The sequence below is a fragment of the Pelophylax lessonae genome (assembly GCF_965119305.1).
Source record: "Pelophylax lessonae genome assembly, chromosome: 4".
Lineage (NCBI taxonomy): Eukaryota > Metazoa > Chordata > Amphibia > Anura > Ranidae > Pelophylax > Pelophylax lessonae.
In genome coordinates, this window is record NC_138771.1 from 250,722,817 (window position 1) to 250,741,574 (window position 18,758).

Genomic DNA, 18,758 nt, shown 5'->3' on the forward strand with positions numbered 1-18,758 from the left:
GATGCTGGTCATAGATGGTTAGGAGTCTCGTTTGAGATTAATGGATGGAGGTTCGTCTGGTGGTCCTTATGCTGTCCCAGTGACCGAGTTCCTGATCCATTAGGCATTTTAGGAAAGTCAGAAATCCTTAACTGTATACTTGTGCTGGGTTAGTGATATAAAGTACTGAAACTTGAGGGTCAACATAACAACTGGGCAACTAGCATTTAGATAATAAGAAGTGAGCGATTGTTTCTTTAAAAACTTTAGGAACTTTTTCTTTACCTTGCCACGCTAATAATTGTCACTCAAAATTAAATTGGACTTCTTCTGTTTAAATTAAGAATGAGAAGGATCAGTCCCTTAAAGTGGAAGCAAAGATTTGCTGGTGCACAGCATACTTGCACATTATGAGAAATGTACTTCTAGGTGTGTTCTCCATCACTTTGAGGTCCATGCTCCCAGCACCCACTTCTCCCCCATTATAAAAGAGAAGGTGCTGCGCTAGGAATGAAGTGAGCATATATCAGTCTAATAACTGATCCATCCATCCATCCATCCATCCATCCACCGGGGTCAGCTGTAAAGGCAATTAGGTGCTCCCACCACCAGATCACCTCCAACCACACTGCCTCTTACCGTCCCGCTGTTATAGCAGAGCATCCATATCCAAATACATGCTCATCACAGATTCCAACAGCACCCAGTAGGCAGAAATATTGGTCCAGGCTTAGGCAAACTCCCAAGGGAGGGTCACATAAATCGCCAAAATAAATATTGCAGAGCAGGGTCAATATTGCTGTGTGAAAAAGCAGGGGTGGGTTGGTTCCTATAAAGGCCTCTTTAGAAATATCATGAAAAATAGAGGATAAATGGCCGCTCAGCTAGAACGTGACTGATAAGGTGCCTGTTGATCAAAAGTGAATACAGGGAGCAAAAAAGGGGGGGGGGAGAGGTATCTGTAAATGTGGTGAAGACAAGACGCTTCAGAAACCACTTCACAGACCCCAACCAAAAAGTTGATCAGATATAGACTCCAAAAGATACACTGTGAAAGCTGAGTTACAATGAAAAAATTATCTGGGTTTTATTAAAGCACTTGTGCCTGGTGAGAAGATAAAGAACATACATGGACAAAATACACATTAAAATAATAAAAACATGTACATACAGTGGATGGTATCACAAAACAGACCAGAATGATGAAATAATAAATTGGTGGTGCAGGTTCTGATGGTGGACTATAGAGTAAAAGGCCACATCCAATTACCTACTTATATATTTCCAAAAGATACACTGTGAAAGCTGAGTTACAATGAAAAAATTATCTGGGTTTTATTAAAGCACTTGTGCCTGGTGAGAAGATAAAGAACATACATGGACAAAATACACATTAAAATAATAAAAACATGTACATACAGTGGATGGTATCACAAAACAGACCAGAATGATGAAATAATAAATTGGTGGTGCAGGTTCTGATGGTGGACTATAGAGTAAAAGGCCACATCCAATTACCTACTTATATATTTCCAGCCGTGTTCCTAAATAGGAACTCCATAAAGTTCAAAATGACAGGATAATTGTATAGTATGATGGGTGTGTGGTCACCAATGAAGGATGGATCAAATGAGTGGAACCGAGGGAAAACCTCTTCAATAGATATTGATCCAGACGGCGGGGATACAGGTGGTTTTGCCAGTTACTGCTGTATAAGGAGTTAATACTGACTGGAAGATGTAGACTCCAAACAATGATTTCGTCCAACCAAAACAGAACCGATGCAATAGCAGTAGGTGAAAGATTCCTCTGTGTAAGTATATTGCTGTGTGTTCTGGTTTCTAACCGACAGAATGGCCGCTGCGTCCTCGACGCGATGATGTCACACCCTCCAGTCCCCCTCCCCCATTGGTGCCATCTTCTTGCTTCCCTCATGGGGCAGCCTTTGGGATTTTGTAACTTCCATGCATGCAGTCTGGAGTTACATTATGTTGGCACCCAGCTTAATTTCCAAAATTTGTAAGATGTCAGGACTGTACAGTGCCAGTGTACAGATTACAAAACATAGCCAGCGGGAAAGTAAAGGGGTTATAAAGTTTCTACTACTGAAATAAACTACCTGATGGCACTTTTTTTTTTTTTTTGGGTTTACTTCAACCTTCATATAGATTTGGGCTTTCATGATGTTTGCTTTTTGGACAGGGAACCATGAGCTGGTCCTCGCTTGATCATGGCTTAGATTGAGCTACGCTTTATCCATCCAACCTGCATATATAATATCTTTCCTTAGCTACCTTACTAAACTTCTTGCCACCAGGAGTGAAGAAATACCAGTACTTCTGGTAGGAGCATTTTACCTAAGCCTCACTTTTCATGGGTAAAAGGTAGTGCTTGGTACTGCACTAACCCATGGAGCCTGTGAAAGAGCCCTGTTTAAATTGTCAAACTGGTAAGAATAAAAATATAGTGATGATAATCAGCGCAACCCAAAAAATAATAAAACAATATAATAAAGGCTGCAAACAATTAGTGCCAAACACAAAAAGTGCTCCTAGTGGCTGGTGTAAGATTAGCAGCTCACCTTGAGATCACCTTGAGATCAGACTCCTGAGAGTCAAACATACTTTGGGATAATCACAGCCGCCTGATGTCCCTTCCTATCACCTCTTCCAAACACTCTCCACGTATGTAAGGGATCCGGTGTGAAAAGAAAAGAAAATCTAGTGCTCTCTGTTTCAAATAGGCTATATATTCTCACAAAAACAGATGAAATACACTCACATAAAAAGCACTTCAAAGCAGTGCAGACTTTCAGCGCATCAAAACCATTGCCTGTAGCCTCAGGGAATCAACGTAGTGACGAGCAGGCTCCTCCCCCGTACGCGTTGCGTCAGAGACTTCGTCCCGCTGACGAAGTCTCTGACGCAACGTGTACGGGGGAGGAGCCTGCTCGTCACTACGTTGATTCCCTGAGGCTACAGGCAATGGTTTTGATGCGCTGAAAGTCTGCACTGCTTTGAAGTGCTTTTTATGTGAGTGTATTTCATCTGGTTAGAATAAAGCCCAACTCCAGAAAAAGTAACAATTCTCAGGAAAAGCATTACCCTTGTTACAGAAAAATGGGAAGATTTTCTGCTGCTTTATTTTTTTTAATATTAAACAGGTGGTTCACAAGAATATCCATGTGTTCACTTTTCAGTATGGCCCTGGTTTAAAATCTTTACCAACATTAAACACGGGACTTTTTTCATTTGTCCGTGTTTATACTGAGTATTATAGATGGAATTCATATAAACACAATACTAAAGGACACATGATTTATCATATCATTTAACATGTAATACAACCAAGAAAAGACCTGTTCTTAACAGGAATAACCCCCTCATAGGAAGCTTCATCTTTCTCACACTAGCCTGTATGAAAGCAGTATGATGTCACATAGTGGTTTCTGGGAAGTGACATTCAGCTCAGGGCAGAGGCAGCAATAATAAAAACTACCTGTCTTTGGTGAGAGCACCAGCACTAATTACTCTTTGATAGGTGCCAGTGACGGCAATTAAAACCTCTCCCATCATTGGTGTCAGTGGCAGTATCAGCAATAATAACCACTTGGTGTCAGTGGCAGTATCAGCAATAATAACCACCTGCCATTGGTGTCAGTGACACCCCTTCCTGGTTTCAGTAATGCCCTTTCATTGCTGGCAGTGGAATTGATTTCTGTGGCAGCCATATACTTAGGAACCCCTTCCTGGTTTCAGTAATGCCCCTTCATTGCTGGCAGTGGAATTGATGTCTTTGGCAGCCATATACTTAGGAACCCCTTCCTGGTTTCAGTAATGACCCTTCATTGCTGGCAGTGGAATTGATGCTTGTGGCAGCCATATACTTGGGAACCCCTTCCTGGTTTCAGTAATGCCACATCATTGCTGGCAGTGGAATTAATGTCTGTGGCAGCCATATACTTAGGAACCTCTTCCTGGTTTCAGTAATGCCCCTAAATTGCTGGCAGTGGAACTGATGCCTGTGGCAGCCATATACTTAGGAACCCCTTCCTGATTTCATTAATGCCCCTTCACTGCTGGCATTGGAATTGATGTCCGTGGCAGCCATATACTTGGGACCCCTTCTTGGTTTCAGTATTGCCCCTTCATTGCTGGCAGTGGAATTGAGGTCTTTGGCAGCCATATACTTAGGAACCTCTTCCTGGTTTCAGTAATGCCCCTTCATTGCTGGCAGTGGAGCTGATGCCCATGGCAGCCATATACTTAGGAACCCCTTCCTGATTTCAGTAATGCCCCATCATTGCTGGCAGTGGAATTGATGTCTGTGGCAGCCATATACTTAGGAACCCCTTTCTGGTTTCAGTAATGCCCCTTCATTGCTGGCAGTGGAACTGATGCCTGTGGCATCCATATACTTAGGAACCCCTTCCTGATTTCAGTAATGCCCCTTCACTGCTGGCAGTGGAATTGATGTCTGTGGCAGCCATATAAATAGACCTAACCCCCCCCCCCCTCCTTAGGGGCAGTGACAGCAAAAAGTCAGGAAGCCTTAATATTTTGATATTAGTGATTTGTTTTATTGTGAAGCATTTATGAAAGGATGTGCTGGATAAAGTTTGTTTTGGCAAAATTAAGAAATTCTTGGGCTTGCGGTTAGATTCTCAGCAAAGTACACATCCCGTGTGACTTAACATGTCAACTGTTATAGGTCACCACTTATTTTACAGAACATCCTCTGGTTCACACTGGAAAGGAAAGCAGGATATTGTATTCTGTTTAATACATAGTCAGCTCTATGCCTACCATAAGACTAGATTGTTGTCTTGCTCAGCCCTAGCGTATAGGTGTGAGGTCATTTGATGGAGGGTGGAACATAATCATGCTTTAAAGAAAATCATTTTTCAGTGCTATTTCAGTCATAATAAATTACCATAGCTCTATGTGGTAGTTTCCAAATTAAAGGAAACGTTTCTCAGTGTTGACAGATTTTGAGCTATAAGTCATTGCCAATAAGTCATGCCATGGGATCAATGATTTCCACAGTCACAGTGAACACCTGTACTTTGACGTTTTGTAGGCAGCTGACGGGGAAGCCTCTCGGCATGCTCTGAATAAAACTCGAAAATTAAATTATGGTACTGGACAGAAACACATTGCCGCAATAAAGTTATTTACATTTTTCATGACCGCACCCATTTATAATGTTCTAGTTCTTTAGAGTAATATTGCAGCTCTCGCTGGTAGCAAATGTCACTGTCTTTTGAAAAACTGAAACATTCTACCTTCTCACTAAGACTAGGGAGCAGTGGACAATCTTAATACTCATATGATAAGCCAATGTTATTCTTTGGTGAGTAAAAATTTAAATAAAAATCTACACTGGGGTATTTGCATCCACCAGGATAAAGCATCTAATTTGCAATGTTGATACCAATAGCCAATATAAAGGCGCTTTTCCACTGCATGGAACCGAATGGTTCGGCTCGCTTTTGTGCTTTTCCACTGCTGGTACCGCATGGTATGGTGTAGGAATGGTACGGTACGGCAGCGCTTTTCCACTGCATGGAACCGAACGGTACGGCTCTCAAAAACAGTACCACCTCGATTGTGGTTCCAAGAGGTACCATACCTGGTACCATATCCCACAATCCTTTGCATGCAGTCACTACTAGCCACTGATTGGTCAGAGAATCCCACCCACCCCGTTGTTATCCCACCCACTTAACTTTAGTGGAAAAGCAAACCATACCGAACCGTTCCAACACCTTACCATGCGGTACCAGCAGTGGAAAAGCAAACCGGGCCAAGCAGGGCCGAGTAGAGCCGAGCCGGTACTTGCAGTGGAAAAGTGCCATTAGAAATGTCATAAGGCAGCTCTGAATCTGAAAAGGCAATAATAAGAAACAATAAAACACTGTACACAAATATCAATTCAATATAGTGCAACGACACAATTCATATATTTTTGAAAAATCAAAAATGGATAATATTAACTAAGCAATTAGTCCATGATTTGTGTAAAGTATTTTATTGTTTCTTATTGTTGCCTTTTTGGATTCAGTGCTACTTTATGACAATTATTCTATGGTTAGTGCCTGGGGTGGCCACACATGGTCACAAGTGCAAATAATGACCATATATTAGACGCTGGTTCTAGAGCCAATAATGACAACCTATAAAAATGTTAGTCCATGTGAGCTACATATACTACTTAGAGCCAATGGCTCAATAGGCACACTGTTCCACCAGGACCTAAGTTTGGGTAACATGTACCAGAAGGTGTACACTTTTACCAAGTGGTAAGTTCTATTCTATACTAAAACACTATGCATTGCACACAGTTCCCTCTCCCTATAGATAAGTAAAAAAAAAAAAAATGAAAATCAGACCCGAAAAAGTACGTAAAAAAGAAAAAAGCCTAATGCTGGCCACACACCTGCCGAAAAATCTGTCATTTGGTCCGATCGTCAGTTTTTCGCCCAGTTAATGGGCACAAATAGAAAATCGTTTTCAACTTTTCAGAGCCGAATAATCGAAGGAACAGTTTTGAAAATCTGCCGGCCGAACGATAAACTTAGATTAACGATAGATTAAAAGGCTGTGTTTCTCGGCCGACCTGTTTGCACTAGGTATATGTGACAAACTGAATTAATTTATGTCCATTGAATGATTTATCTTTCGAAATTCTGTCATTACATGATGGCACGATAGTCTGCTCTCGCGGCTGAGTTTTCATTTTTCGAAAATGTTTGTCCGATATTTTGGCTAGTGTATGACCAGCATTAGATCGCAGAATGGTTTCTGCATAGATGGCATGTTCCAGTTTGCAGCCCATCTCTTTGAAATATTTTAGTCTATAGATTTTTGTTTTTTCTATTAAAGGGGGGGGGGGGTGCAGGTCCTTACTTTGAGACACTGATGTCATATGTTTCTGAAGGAGGAACTGCATAGCTCTGAGAAAAAACTTTTAAAACAACACCCGCATTTCTGAAAAGAATTATGTATATTTATGTGAATGTAAGTAACGCTAAATTGTGCAACTCTGCATATAAAGGGTGCTACAAAACTGTTATTTGAAGTATTCCTAGACCTCTTACATTATAGAAAGGCACCCGATAACTCTTATTTTAAATTGCATATACTCCTGCAAGCTTTATTCGTAAATTGCCTTTGAAACCAGCAAATACATGGAAATGTGACAACCAAATTGCAGTGCGTAAGTGTATTGCTCGTGATACCGTATAAAAGTATAAGGGTGAGATAAGACGAGTTCTTAGCTGGATTTCTATAATAGGCCGTAGGGAACCCTTGCCACTAGACATTACTCGCCCCATAAAAGTGGATTTCAGCTTTCTGTTCTTTCATTGGAAATAGAAGTCTGATTCATGCAGTGTTCAAAGTTCAAAAGATAAATCTATTCATACTAAGTGTGCATTATTGGATAACACTATATCTGTAAGAAATCTGGGATGGTGCTCATACATATGCAGGTTTTATGCAGAGAAGGCTTGTGTCTTTGTATGTAAATGGTGTATGTTCAGTATTTGCAGTAACTGACTTCACAACATAATAATAACCTGCTGAAATATTGTTTGGTGAGCTGGAAGCTGCTGTCAATTGAGGGTCTCATCAGTGCATAATTGCAGCTGCTGGGTGACCAGTCCTTGTCTACATTACATGTATAGTTGATGGCTGCCTGCGCCATCCTTATCTATCGTATTTGGCAATCACAGTGAATAAGCTAAAGAGAAGGCTTATGCAGCCCAATTGTCAATTGTGTGGGCGGCTTTACATTCTTTACACTATATACACCAAGGGAAGCAGTATACATATGCGCCACACTCCATCAACATTTGATTTTTATTCCTGAACCCTCTGCTATATCCCAGATGCCTGTGGTGCCATCCATAAAACATTCACATAAAAACAGTGACCTGCAGATTACCCCCTACATTAATCACAAATCCTGCAGTGTCCATAGTTTGTAACAGTTTCTTGCTATTTGCATCTGAAGTGATACAGTTAAAAAATATCTTCAGCTCAGTTCAGGTTATGTATCTGACTGATGCATTGTCTGGTGCTCATTGTGCATTGCAGTTTCAGCCAAAGTAAACACAATGGCCACTTTGGGAATAAGGCTCCATTCACACCTAGGCGTTTCAAAAACGCTCAAAAAAACGTTCCAAAACGCCCAACAAGTACAACCCCATTCGTTTAAATAGCCCCTATTCACATCTGAGCGTTTTGCAAAATGCCTGTAGCTGAAAAAAGTACATGAGCTTCTTTTTGGGCTGATTACCAGCGTTTTTGATAGATGTCAATGCCTGCCTCCAAAAACGCTTGAAAAAAACGTCTGAAAATCGCGGGTAAAAATCATGGTAAAAAACGCGGTAAAATGCTATGCTCAAGTGTGAATGCAGCCTTCGATGTCAGGTTTGCAAATTTTGATTTCCTTCAACCACCTCAAAATAGCTCCCAAGCACAGTGGTAGCATTTCTCAACCATTCCACCATTTTTCTGAAAGTAGGGATCTACATATGGGTTTCGCAGGGGTTTGAGGTAGGACAGCTAAGAGCTACTCCCACTAATGATGCTACCATGAAATCTTGGACCATCCTGTAGCACTATCTAACACCGGTGGTTATACTTCATAGTTACATGGTAAACTCTAAATAGTTCTGAATAAATGGGAGGGAAAATTCTGGGCTTGAAGTGGTTAAAGTGACATTAAAGTCTGGTTTTAAAAAAATTATTTTCAAAATACGTATTCTTAATTTAAAAAATCTTATATTGCTCTCAGCCTCCTGCAAATCTCCAAAACGCCCCTTTTATTTTTTTTTTGTGCAGCTGTGATCTGACTTCCTGTTATAGTATGGCTGTGTTTGTTCTCCATGGTCTCTCCAAATGTAGGAAACTAACCGTCCTCTCTTCCTCCATCCCAAGATGGACTATGGGATGGAAAGGGGAGGTTCAGAAGCTCATGGAGGACATTAAATCGAGGCAGAGAACACAGTAAAGCCTAGTACACATAAGATTATTGGACGAATGACCACCCATTTTGTTTTTTTTTTTGTTTTTTTTTTAATTGCTAGGCTCCATATCGAAAACGAATAGGTTACTAAAGTACGAAAATTCTCGTACGACAGAATAAAAATTCAGAAGTGATGTAATTTAGTCGTGTTGCATTTTCGGACAAAAACTTTACTGATTAAACAAATTATACGATCTGGTATAGTAGAAGAAAGATTTTCGTGTTTTTGTCCCTTCGGAATATTTTGGACTAAAGCTGTGTATTAACGATTAGATTATTGTACAATCGCTTCCAAAGCTGTAAAAATGATTTTAAGAAAAAAAAAAAATACAGGATGGATCATTAAGTAGTGGACGTGTATAGATTTTAATTATTATTATTATTATTATTATTATTTTATTTTTTTGGACAAGAAGGATATTGTATAGTGTTGCTTTAGTACAAAAATGTTACATTATGATCTCCTTAAAAAGGAACTAAAATCTGCTCACATAGTTTATAATAAAAAACTTCTTTGCCATTCTGAAGCTTCCCTCCAACCACTTTGCATATTTTTTTTTATAAATACTGTAATTCTGTACTTGCCAAATATGGTGCAGAAATCTCCCTCCACTAAGTCTGGCTGCAGCCATTTTAACTATGGGGGTGCGCGCGTGCACGCACGCACATGCGCACACACACACACACTCTTTATACAGACAGACACACTCACACCACTGCTTGCCTGCACATTTCTCCTCTCTGGATGAATATACATAGATCTCTGCAGTCTCCTGTTATCTCCACCCTTATCCAGGCCCCTCCAGCTCTGCAGCTCTCCTTGGCTCTACTTTGACTCATCCCTCCTCAACTCTATTACCCCCCCCCCCCCCTGCTTGCAAACTCACAATAGTTAGGGGGGCTGTGCATGATGTCTTTAGTTACCAGACAAGAAAAAGGAAGTGGGCTTTATAAGGTATTTGCTGGCAGAAAAAAAAAATCTTTTACTATCCAAAGTTAAAACAACAGGGGCAGAGGATTTAATTGATGGAAAGATGAAAAAATTACTGAAGGTCCACTTTAAATGTATCTTTGGTAAAGTCTTTACTGAAATGTAGTATTTTTTACAGATTAAAAATTAGGAGGGGACCTCTGCCATCTTCTCAGGTCTCTGTCTCCTGTTAACAAGCAGTCCTGAATCTAATAAAGCATGAGAAAATCCTTTATATTTTCCATTGGCTTGTCTTATTTGTTGTTTTTCCAGTGGAAATTATCTTTTCTATTTATATATAGAACTGAATAATTCCTCTAATTATATATGCAGTATTCACTTTTTGGGACATTCCCAAACATTAAAGATTTGGCTGTAAAAATAACTACAATTACATCCTTTTTCTCCCTAAAATCTATATTCAATTTTCATGCTCTGTAAATCGTAGGATTTATAATACAGAAAACCCCTCCTTCCTCTTTTTCTTTTTTTTTTTTTTTCTTTTTTTTTATTTGTTTTTTTATTAGGATGCTCTATAAATTGCAGTTGCTTGGTCTGAGTTTGAATGGAAATTTTGCCCCATCCTTTCCTTCCTCTGAAGTCACTACACCGATTAGGAACTATTTCAGGACTGTTAAAAAAAAAAAAAAAAAATCCTAGCTAACACATAACTTTCAGTTGCAGTACTTATTTTTTTTGTTTTGGAAAAAAGTTTTTACATTTATGTGAATAAAAGAATACCATTTTATAAATTTAGATTAAAAAACGTGAACCACTGTCAGTATATTAGTAGTTCCAAATCCTGTCACTGTCACATTTGCTGCTCAACATATAAATGTGGGGACAAATATAAATGAAGACATGTAAGAGGGGGGGGGGGGTAGAGGTGCACCGAATGGAAATTTTGGTACAGAAAGTGAAAATTCAGGATGCACTTGGCTGAAAATAACAGTTAAAAAAAAAAGATATATATTATAATGTTTTATATATAATTTTATTATGTTCAACTTTTTAATTATTATCATGAATTTAAATAGATATGAATGTATTGCCGGCCATTATCGCCACAAAAACTGCAGAAAAATGCATCCCTTTTTAAATTCTATGTATGTATGTATGTATTGTTAAAAATCTTGTTTGCTGCATTTTTGATCAGTAAAAAAAAAAAAAAGCACCAAAAACGCTCCTCCCCATTGAAATGCATTGAAAACGCATCAATAACACACCCGTGTTATGTTTTTAATGTGGTTTTTGAGTCACATGACCTATGAAAAATGCACCATTAGCACAGTAAAATCATGGTAAAATTGCATGCGTTTTCAGCGCCATTAATGGCACCTTTTTCTCTACCGCCAAAATGCCGAAAATACAATTTTCGGCCAATATGTTTCGGCCATCGAAATTTCATTGCATCTCTAGCTGAAGGCAGTTCTTTTGAAGTGTTCCATACATTTAACGAATACAGTGGCTCTTTAAACATTTGGGATTAATTTACTAAAGGCCAATGGACACTTTGCAATGTCCCCAGAGCTTAGTAAATGAGCTGAAGCTCTGCTGCCTTACATGATCCAAACATGTGCAAGCAAAATGTTGTTTCTTTGCATGTGATTGGGTAATCTTTGCAAAGTGAAATTTTCATCACATTCACTAAGTTCTGAGGATAATTCCTTTGCAAAGTGCAACTTCCCTTAAACAGTCTTTTTTACTTTTAATAAATCAACCCATTGCGTTTACCTAAAGTAACCCTTTGGTCTAAATGGACAGCAGGGACCTAGATGTGTCCCTCTATATATCTTGTACAGCCCCCTGGAAGACCCTAAACCTTAGATATTCTTCCTATGCAGATGCTTACCAGCTCCTGTGGCAGAGAACTTGAGCCACTCTGTCCTGTCTTCCATGTCTCCCTATTGAGGCTGTCCATCATAATTATAGGACAGTAGGGAAGCACAGACGGTTGTAGAGGGGGGGTGCTGACCCTTGCCCGCAGCTAATGGTTCTGTTTTCTTTTCACAAATATGTATGTTTGACATTTAAATGTCACTGTGCCTGTCTCTGTGCTCTTGCAGTATTTGTAGAAAAAAAAACTAAAAAAAAAAACTTTTTGTCTCTAAATATATTGTTTAAGAACTTGCTAGTGCAGCCTTTTACAATCTTTAAGATGCTTACGGTATTTCTTTTTTTTTTTTTACACAGAGCCCTGATGAGTTTGATGATGAAGCTGGACAGAAGGAACTCAAGAGGGAAGAAACAGTTACCCAACAAAACACAGCACAGAATGAATCCTTTTCTATAGACCCAGCTGAATGGCAGACGGTAAGAATTTGTTTTTTCATAAGGGGGCTCATTGCTTTAACCACTTGACCTCCGGAAGATTTAACCCCCTCCCCCCACCACCTTCATTAGCAGGCCATTCTTTTAGATACGGCACTGCGTTACTTTAACTGACAATTGCGTGGTCATGCAACGCTGTACCCAAATCAAGTTTGTAACTTTTTCCCACAAATAGAGCTTTCTTTTGGTGGTATTTGATCACCAGTGCGTTTTTTCGTTTTTTGCACTATAAACAAAAAAAGACGGACAATTTTGGGGGAAAAACACTACGCTTTTTACCTTCTGCTATAAAACCTATCCAAAAAGAATTTTAAACAAATTTATTTACAAATTTTGGCTAATCTGTATTCTGGTACATGTTTTTGGTAAAAAAAAAATGCCATTATGCGTAAATTGATTGGTTTACGGGAACATTTAGCGTCTACAAACCATGGGATATATTTATGGAATATTTATTTATTTTTTATACTAGTAATTGCAGCGAGTTATTGCGCCAAACATTCTCTCACTGACACTTTTGACAATTTGAAAAAAACATGCACTATCGTTATAATAATGACACTGGCTGGGAAGGGGTTAACCATCTAGGGAGATAAAATGGTTAACTGTATACCTAGCCAGTGTTTTTGTCTACTGTATGTGCTGCTTTTACTAGGGGAAGAGATGTATTTTATTCTCTGCTTTGCAGGGACACAAAATCCATTGCTTTCTCCCAATTGGAACAGAGATCTGCCTTGTTTACTTAGGCAGATCTCTATTCTGTGTTATTTACTGACGTTCGGCGGGTGCCAGTGGACATCCAGTACCCAGCACCTGCAGATAGACTTCTGCTGTAATTAATCACTGTAGAAGCGGCCTGCCAGCGATGCATAAGCCCCTAGGTGGAAGTGTAGAATCACGTACAGTGCATCTGAAAGTATTCACAGTGCTTCACTTTTTCCACATTTTGTTCTGAATAGCCAAAACTTTTTTACTTTTGCTAGAGTAGTGAAGGATACAACCCCCTGTCAAGTTTTTATTGTTCTAATTCCTGCTGGGGATCTCCCTCTCTATTTTTCTAGTGACAAAATTAAAAGGGAAATCCAAAATATTAAGAGAAGAGGCTAGGCTAAATCTTCCAACAGAGACACCTGTTTTTATGACAACTGTGGAGAAGGGTAATTACCATACAGTGCATCCGAAAAGTATTCACAGAGCTTCACTTTTTTCCACATTTTGTTTGTTACAGCCTTATTCCAAAGTGTATTCATTATTTTCCTCAAATTCTACAAACAATACCCTATAATGATAATGTGAAAGAAGTTTTTTTTTTAAATCTTTGCAAATTTATTAAAAATGAAAAGAAATCACATTTACATAAGTATTTGTTGAAGCAACCTTGGCACCAATTGCAGCCTCAAGTCTTTTTAAGTATGATGCTGCAAGCTTGGCACACCTATTTTTGGACAGTTTCTCCCATTGCTCTTTGCAGAACCTCTCAAGCTCCATCAGGTTGGATGGGGAGTCCCGATGCATACCAATTTTCAAATCTGTCCAGAGATACTCAATCGGGTTCAAGTCTGGGCTCTGGCTGGGCACTCAAGGACATTCACAGAGTTGTCCCGTAGCCACTCTTATTATCTTGGCTGTTTGCTTAGGGTCATTGTCCTGTTGGAAGACAAACCTTCCCACCAATCTGAGGTCCAGAGCACTCTGGAGCAGGTTTTTATCATGGATGTCTCTGTACATTAATGCATTCATCTTTTCCTCAATCCTGATTAGTCTCCCAGTCCCTGTCACTAAAAAACATCCCCACAGCATGATGCTGCCACCACCATGCTTCACTGTAGGGATGGCATTGGTCCGGTGATGAGTGGTGCCTGGTTTCCTCCAGACATGACGCTTGCCATTCAGGCTAAAGGGTTCAATCTTTGTTTCATCTGACTAGATAATTTTGTTTGTTTCTCATGGTCTGAGAGTCCTTCAGGTGCCTTTTGGTAAACTCTAGACGGGCTATCATGTGCCGTTTACAGAGGAGTGGCTTCCGTCTGGCCATTCTACCATACAGACCTGATTGGTGGAGTGCTGCAGAGATGGTTGTTCTTCTGGAAGTTTCTCCTCCCTCCACAGAGAAACTCTAGAGCTCTGTCAAAGTGACCCTTGGGTTCTTAGTCAACTCCCTGATAAAGTCGCTTCTCTCCCGATCGCTCAGTTTGGCTTTGCGTTCCACTCTAGGAAGAGTCCTGGTGGTTCCAAACTTCTTCCATTTACAGATGATGGAGTCCGCTGTACCCATTGGGACCTTCAATGCTGCAGAAATTTGCCTTGATACAATCCTGTCTCAGAGGACTACAGACAATTCCTTGGACTTCATGGCTTGGTTTGTGCTTTGACATGCACTGTTAACTGTGGTATCTTTATATAGACAGCTGTGTGCCTTTCCAAATCATGTCCAATCAAATGGAATTTACCACACGTGGACTCCAATCAAGTTGTAGAAACAACTCAAGGATGATCAGTTGAAACAGAATGCGCCTGAGGTGAATTTTGAGTGTCATGGCAAAGGCTGTGAATACTTATGTACATGTACAAAGATTGTATGAAGAGTTCAAACAAATTTCTTTCACGTTGTCATTATGAGATATTGTTTGTAGAATTCTGAGGAAAATAATGAATTTAATCTATTTTGAAATAAGGTTTGGTATAACAGGTTACATCAGGGGCAAAAACCATAGAAAGGAAAGGTGATAATGTATTTACGACATGGTGATGTTACAGAGCTTGGGAATTAGTTTATCTTTGAATGACAGTGGTCTTCTGATGGTGAGTGTTCCCCATGGAAAATGATCCTGGAGAGGGACAGAGGGGCCCAGTTTGGTTAACAGTTGCCCACTAATAATCCCCGGCCCTCACGATGATGCTATGGAGTGTACTTAACATGACATGTTATATTTTAGAACGGCACATATTTCATGATGTAGTTTAATTTTAATTGATTTACTAGGGATTTTTGTGACAGATTTTGCATTTTTTTTTTTTTTGATATGATATCCATTTCTCCCCCCTCCCCCCCATTTAGACCCCCTCCGAAAAACACTGGATGTGATGTGTTTTTTTTTTTTTTTGTGATAAAAAAATAGTGTGATATGTTAACACGGTGACTAAATGACAAGGGAAAGGTGGGTTGCACTTTCCCCTATATCACCTTTTTTTTTTGTCTTCTTTTTCACTTTTTCACTTTTTTCACATTTTCACTATTAAGTATGATTGCAATATATAGTTTCACTTCACGGAATGTATATGACTGGGGGTAATGGGGGAATTTATGTAATATGTATTTTGTTTTTATGAAAAGGTGAAAGATCCAGCATGTGCGCTTGTTGCTTTTAAATTGATTTTATTATATGTATGTGCCACATCCTGTCACTTGTACATTTTTTGTTCTTTCAAGGCACAAGTGCCTAATAAAATGTATCTTATATGATACTATTTTGTAATCACCTTGTGGGTGGCCCTAGTTGATTGCTTTCTAGGTGCAAGACTCTTTGCCTTTCACCTTATCCTTTTTGCATTATATTCGTTTTTGATCAACGGTCACCCAACTAGATATTTTTGTTCACACAATATTATTCCTATTTAATGGTAACTAATTAGGGCCAGTATGGGAACCCACCCCCAGTTTTTTTTCAGGATATATATATAAATATATATATACACACACAACATGTGTGTGTGGTTGAAAATGCATACAAGTAGGTCAATATACAGTTGTAAAATGTACAGTTAGGTCCATATATATTTGGACACTGGCACAATTTTAGTTTTTTTCCAGGTATTTACCAAAACATATTCAAGATATAGTTATAAATTGATATGGGCTAAAAGTGCAAACTCTCAGGTTTAATGTACATCCAAATCAGGGGAAGGGTTTGGGATTTACATCTCTTAAGGATAGCCAACAACCCCCCCCCCCTTTTTTTCAAGGGACCAAAAGTAACTGGACAATTTAATTAAAAGCTGTTTCATGACAAGGTGTGTGCTACTCCTTTATTATTTCTTCATCAATTAAGCAGGTAAAAGGTCTGGAGATGATTCTAAGTGTGTTATTTGCATTTGGAATCTATTGTGAACCTACATCATGCGTTCAATGGAGCTGTCCATGCAAGTGAAACAGGCCATTGTAAGGCTTCAAAAAACTAAACAAATCCATCAGAGGGATAGCAGCAACATTAGGAGTGGCCAAATCAACAATTTGGTACATTCTGAAGAGAGAAGAATGCACTGGTGAGCTCAGCAACATAAAAAGGCCTGGACATCCATGGAAGACAACCGTGGTGGATGATCGCAGGATCCTCTCTATGGTAAAGAAAAACACATTCACAACATTCAGACAAGTGAAGGACACTCTCTAGGAGGTTGGCGTATCATTGTTAAAGTCTACAACCAAGAGAAGACTTCACAAGCGCAAATACAGAGGGTTCACCACAAGGTACAAACTATTCATAAGCCTGAAGAATAGAAAAGCCAAATTAGTCTTTGTCAAAAAACATCTAAAAAAGCCAGACCAGTTATGGAAAAGCATTCTTTGGATGGATGAAACTAAGATTAAACTGTACCAGAATGACGGGAAGAAAAAAGTGTGGAGAAGGCTTGGCACAACTCATGATCCAAAGCACACAACATCATCTGTAAAACATGGTGGAGGCAGTGTGATGGCATGGGCATACCTTGCTTCCAGTGGCACTGGGTCATTGGTGTTTATTGATGATGTGACAGAAGCAGCCAGATGAATTCTGCAGTGTTTAGAGATATACTGTCAGCCAAATGCAGCAAAGTTGATTGGACGGCGCTTCACAGTACAGATGGACAATGATCCAAAACACACTGCAAAAGCAACCCAGGAGCTTTTGAGGGAAAAGAATTGCAAGATTCTGCAATGGCTGAGTCAATCACCTGATCACAACCCAGTTGAGCATGCATTTCACTTGCTGAAGGCAAAACTAAAGGCAGAAAGACCCACAAACAAAGAACAACTGAAGACAGCTGCAGTCAGAGCCTGGCAAAGCATCAGAAATGAGGAAACCCAGTCTTTGGTAATGTCCATGGGTTCCAGACTTCAGGCAATCATTGCCAGTAAAGGATTATCAACAAAATATTAAAAATGAACATTTTATTTATGATTATATTCATTTGTCAAATTACATTTGAGCCCCTTAAAATGGGGGGACTGTGTATAAAAATGGTTGCAGTTCCTAAAATTTGTTTTAATTTTATTCTCATGGCACACAGAGCCAAAAGTATGAAAAGCGTGCCTGTGTCCAAATATATATGGACCTAACTGTACAGCTATACATTTAGCTTTTTTATCATTGATCCACTAAGCAGACTTATTAGGTGAACTTAATAATGTTCCAGTGTGTTCCTAGTGGTAATTGCACTGCTGTGTATCTATCACTGTTTTGTTAGAGATTATGGGATTGATTTATTAAAGGCAACTTCTGAGGATCATCCCCAGAACTTGGTGAACGAGGTGAAGCTCTGCTGACTTCTATCATCCAATATTCTGAAAGCCAAATGCTGTTTTTTATTCTCCTTGTATGTAATTGGGTAGTCTTTGCAAATGTTTTCATTACATTCACTAAGCTCTAGGGAAAATTTCTTTGCAGAGTGCAACTGCACTTTCAAAGTGAACAGTCCATTTGCCTTTAGTAAATGAATCCCTGGGATCAAAGTAAGCATTTACCTTTAATTTACTCCAAAAAATGCCTTGGATTATTGTATTTCAGATCATTTTGTACTTTAACTGATCATTGCTGTTAACAGACTGCATATCGCATTCAGTCCCTTATTCCTCCCACAGAAGGTACAGGTTTACACTCCTTTCCGTCAGGCATGCTGTGTTGAATCACAGTCAAACTCTGTTAAAGTGCAATGTATTCCATCAGTAAATAGCTTCATTTGTACAAAAACAAGAAAGGCATTCTGAAGGTCACACTCTGTTTTCATTGGAGTCCAATGCAGAGTGTCTGGCTTTGATGTTAAGACAATTGCCCATATCCAATTTCTTCTCAGTCGGGAGCCCAAATTGCAAATATCTGTTCAGGTTCTAGTGCTTAGTTTTATCTGTTTTGTGAAGTGTTAGAGAAGTTTATTACTAACATATTAGAACTTTTACTGATGAATTTTATACTTTCAGAGATTAAATCTCAATGTATAAAAAATGCTCCTTGATTGCAAGCTTTAATGAAAAGGGTCCTCTTATTCCTCCTGTGTTGTATTGTAACTGTGCTATCAGTCCTCCATGTTGTAAAGCGCTGCGCAAACTGTTGGTGCTATATCAATCTTAGAACTCCTTTCTGTGTTTATTGCTGTCTGTGCCACCGTTAAGGAGATTCACTCTTTGTATTTGTCCTAGTTACCATTATCATTGAAAATGAAGGTAAAAAAAAATCTCTAAATTTGGGTT

The 18,758-nt window shown here is 39.2% G+C and overlaps 1 protein-coding gene across 1 annotated transcript in view; it reads left to right on the forward strand.

Moving 5' to 3' along the window:
* The window catches only part of PAWR (pro-apoptotic WT1 regulator), a 162,199-nt gene that overhangs the window by 101,093 nt on the left and 42,348 nt on the right, over positions 1-18,758 (forward strand). Inside the window, exon 3 of the mRNA XM_082254984.1 lies at positions 12,176-12,295. Coding sequence (XP_082111110.1) covers positions 12,176-12,295 — 120 coding nt within the window. The remainder of the gene's footprint in view (positions 1-12,175; positions 12,296-18,758) is intronic.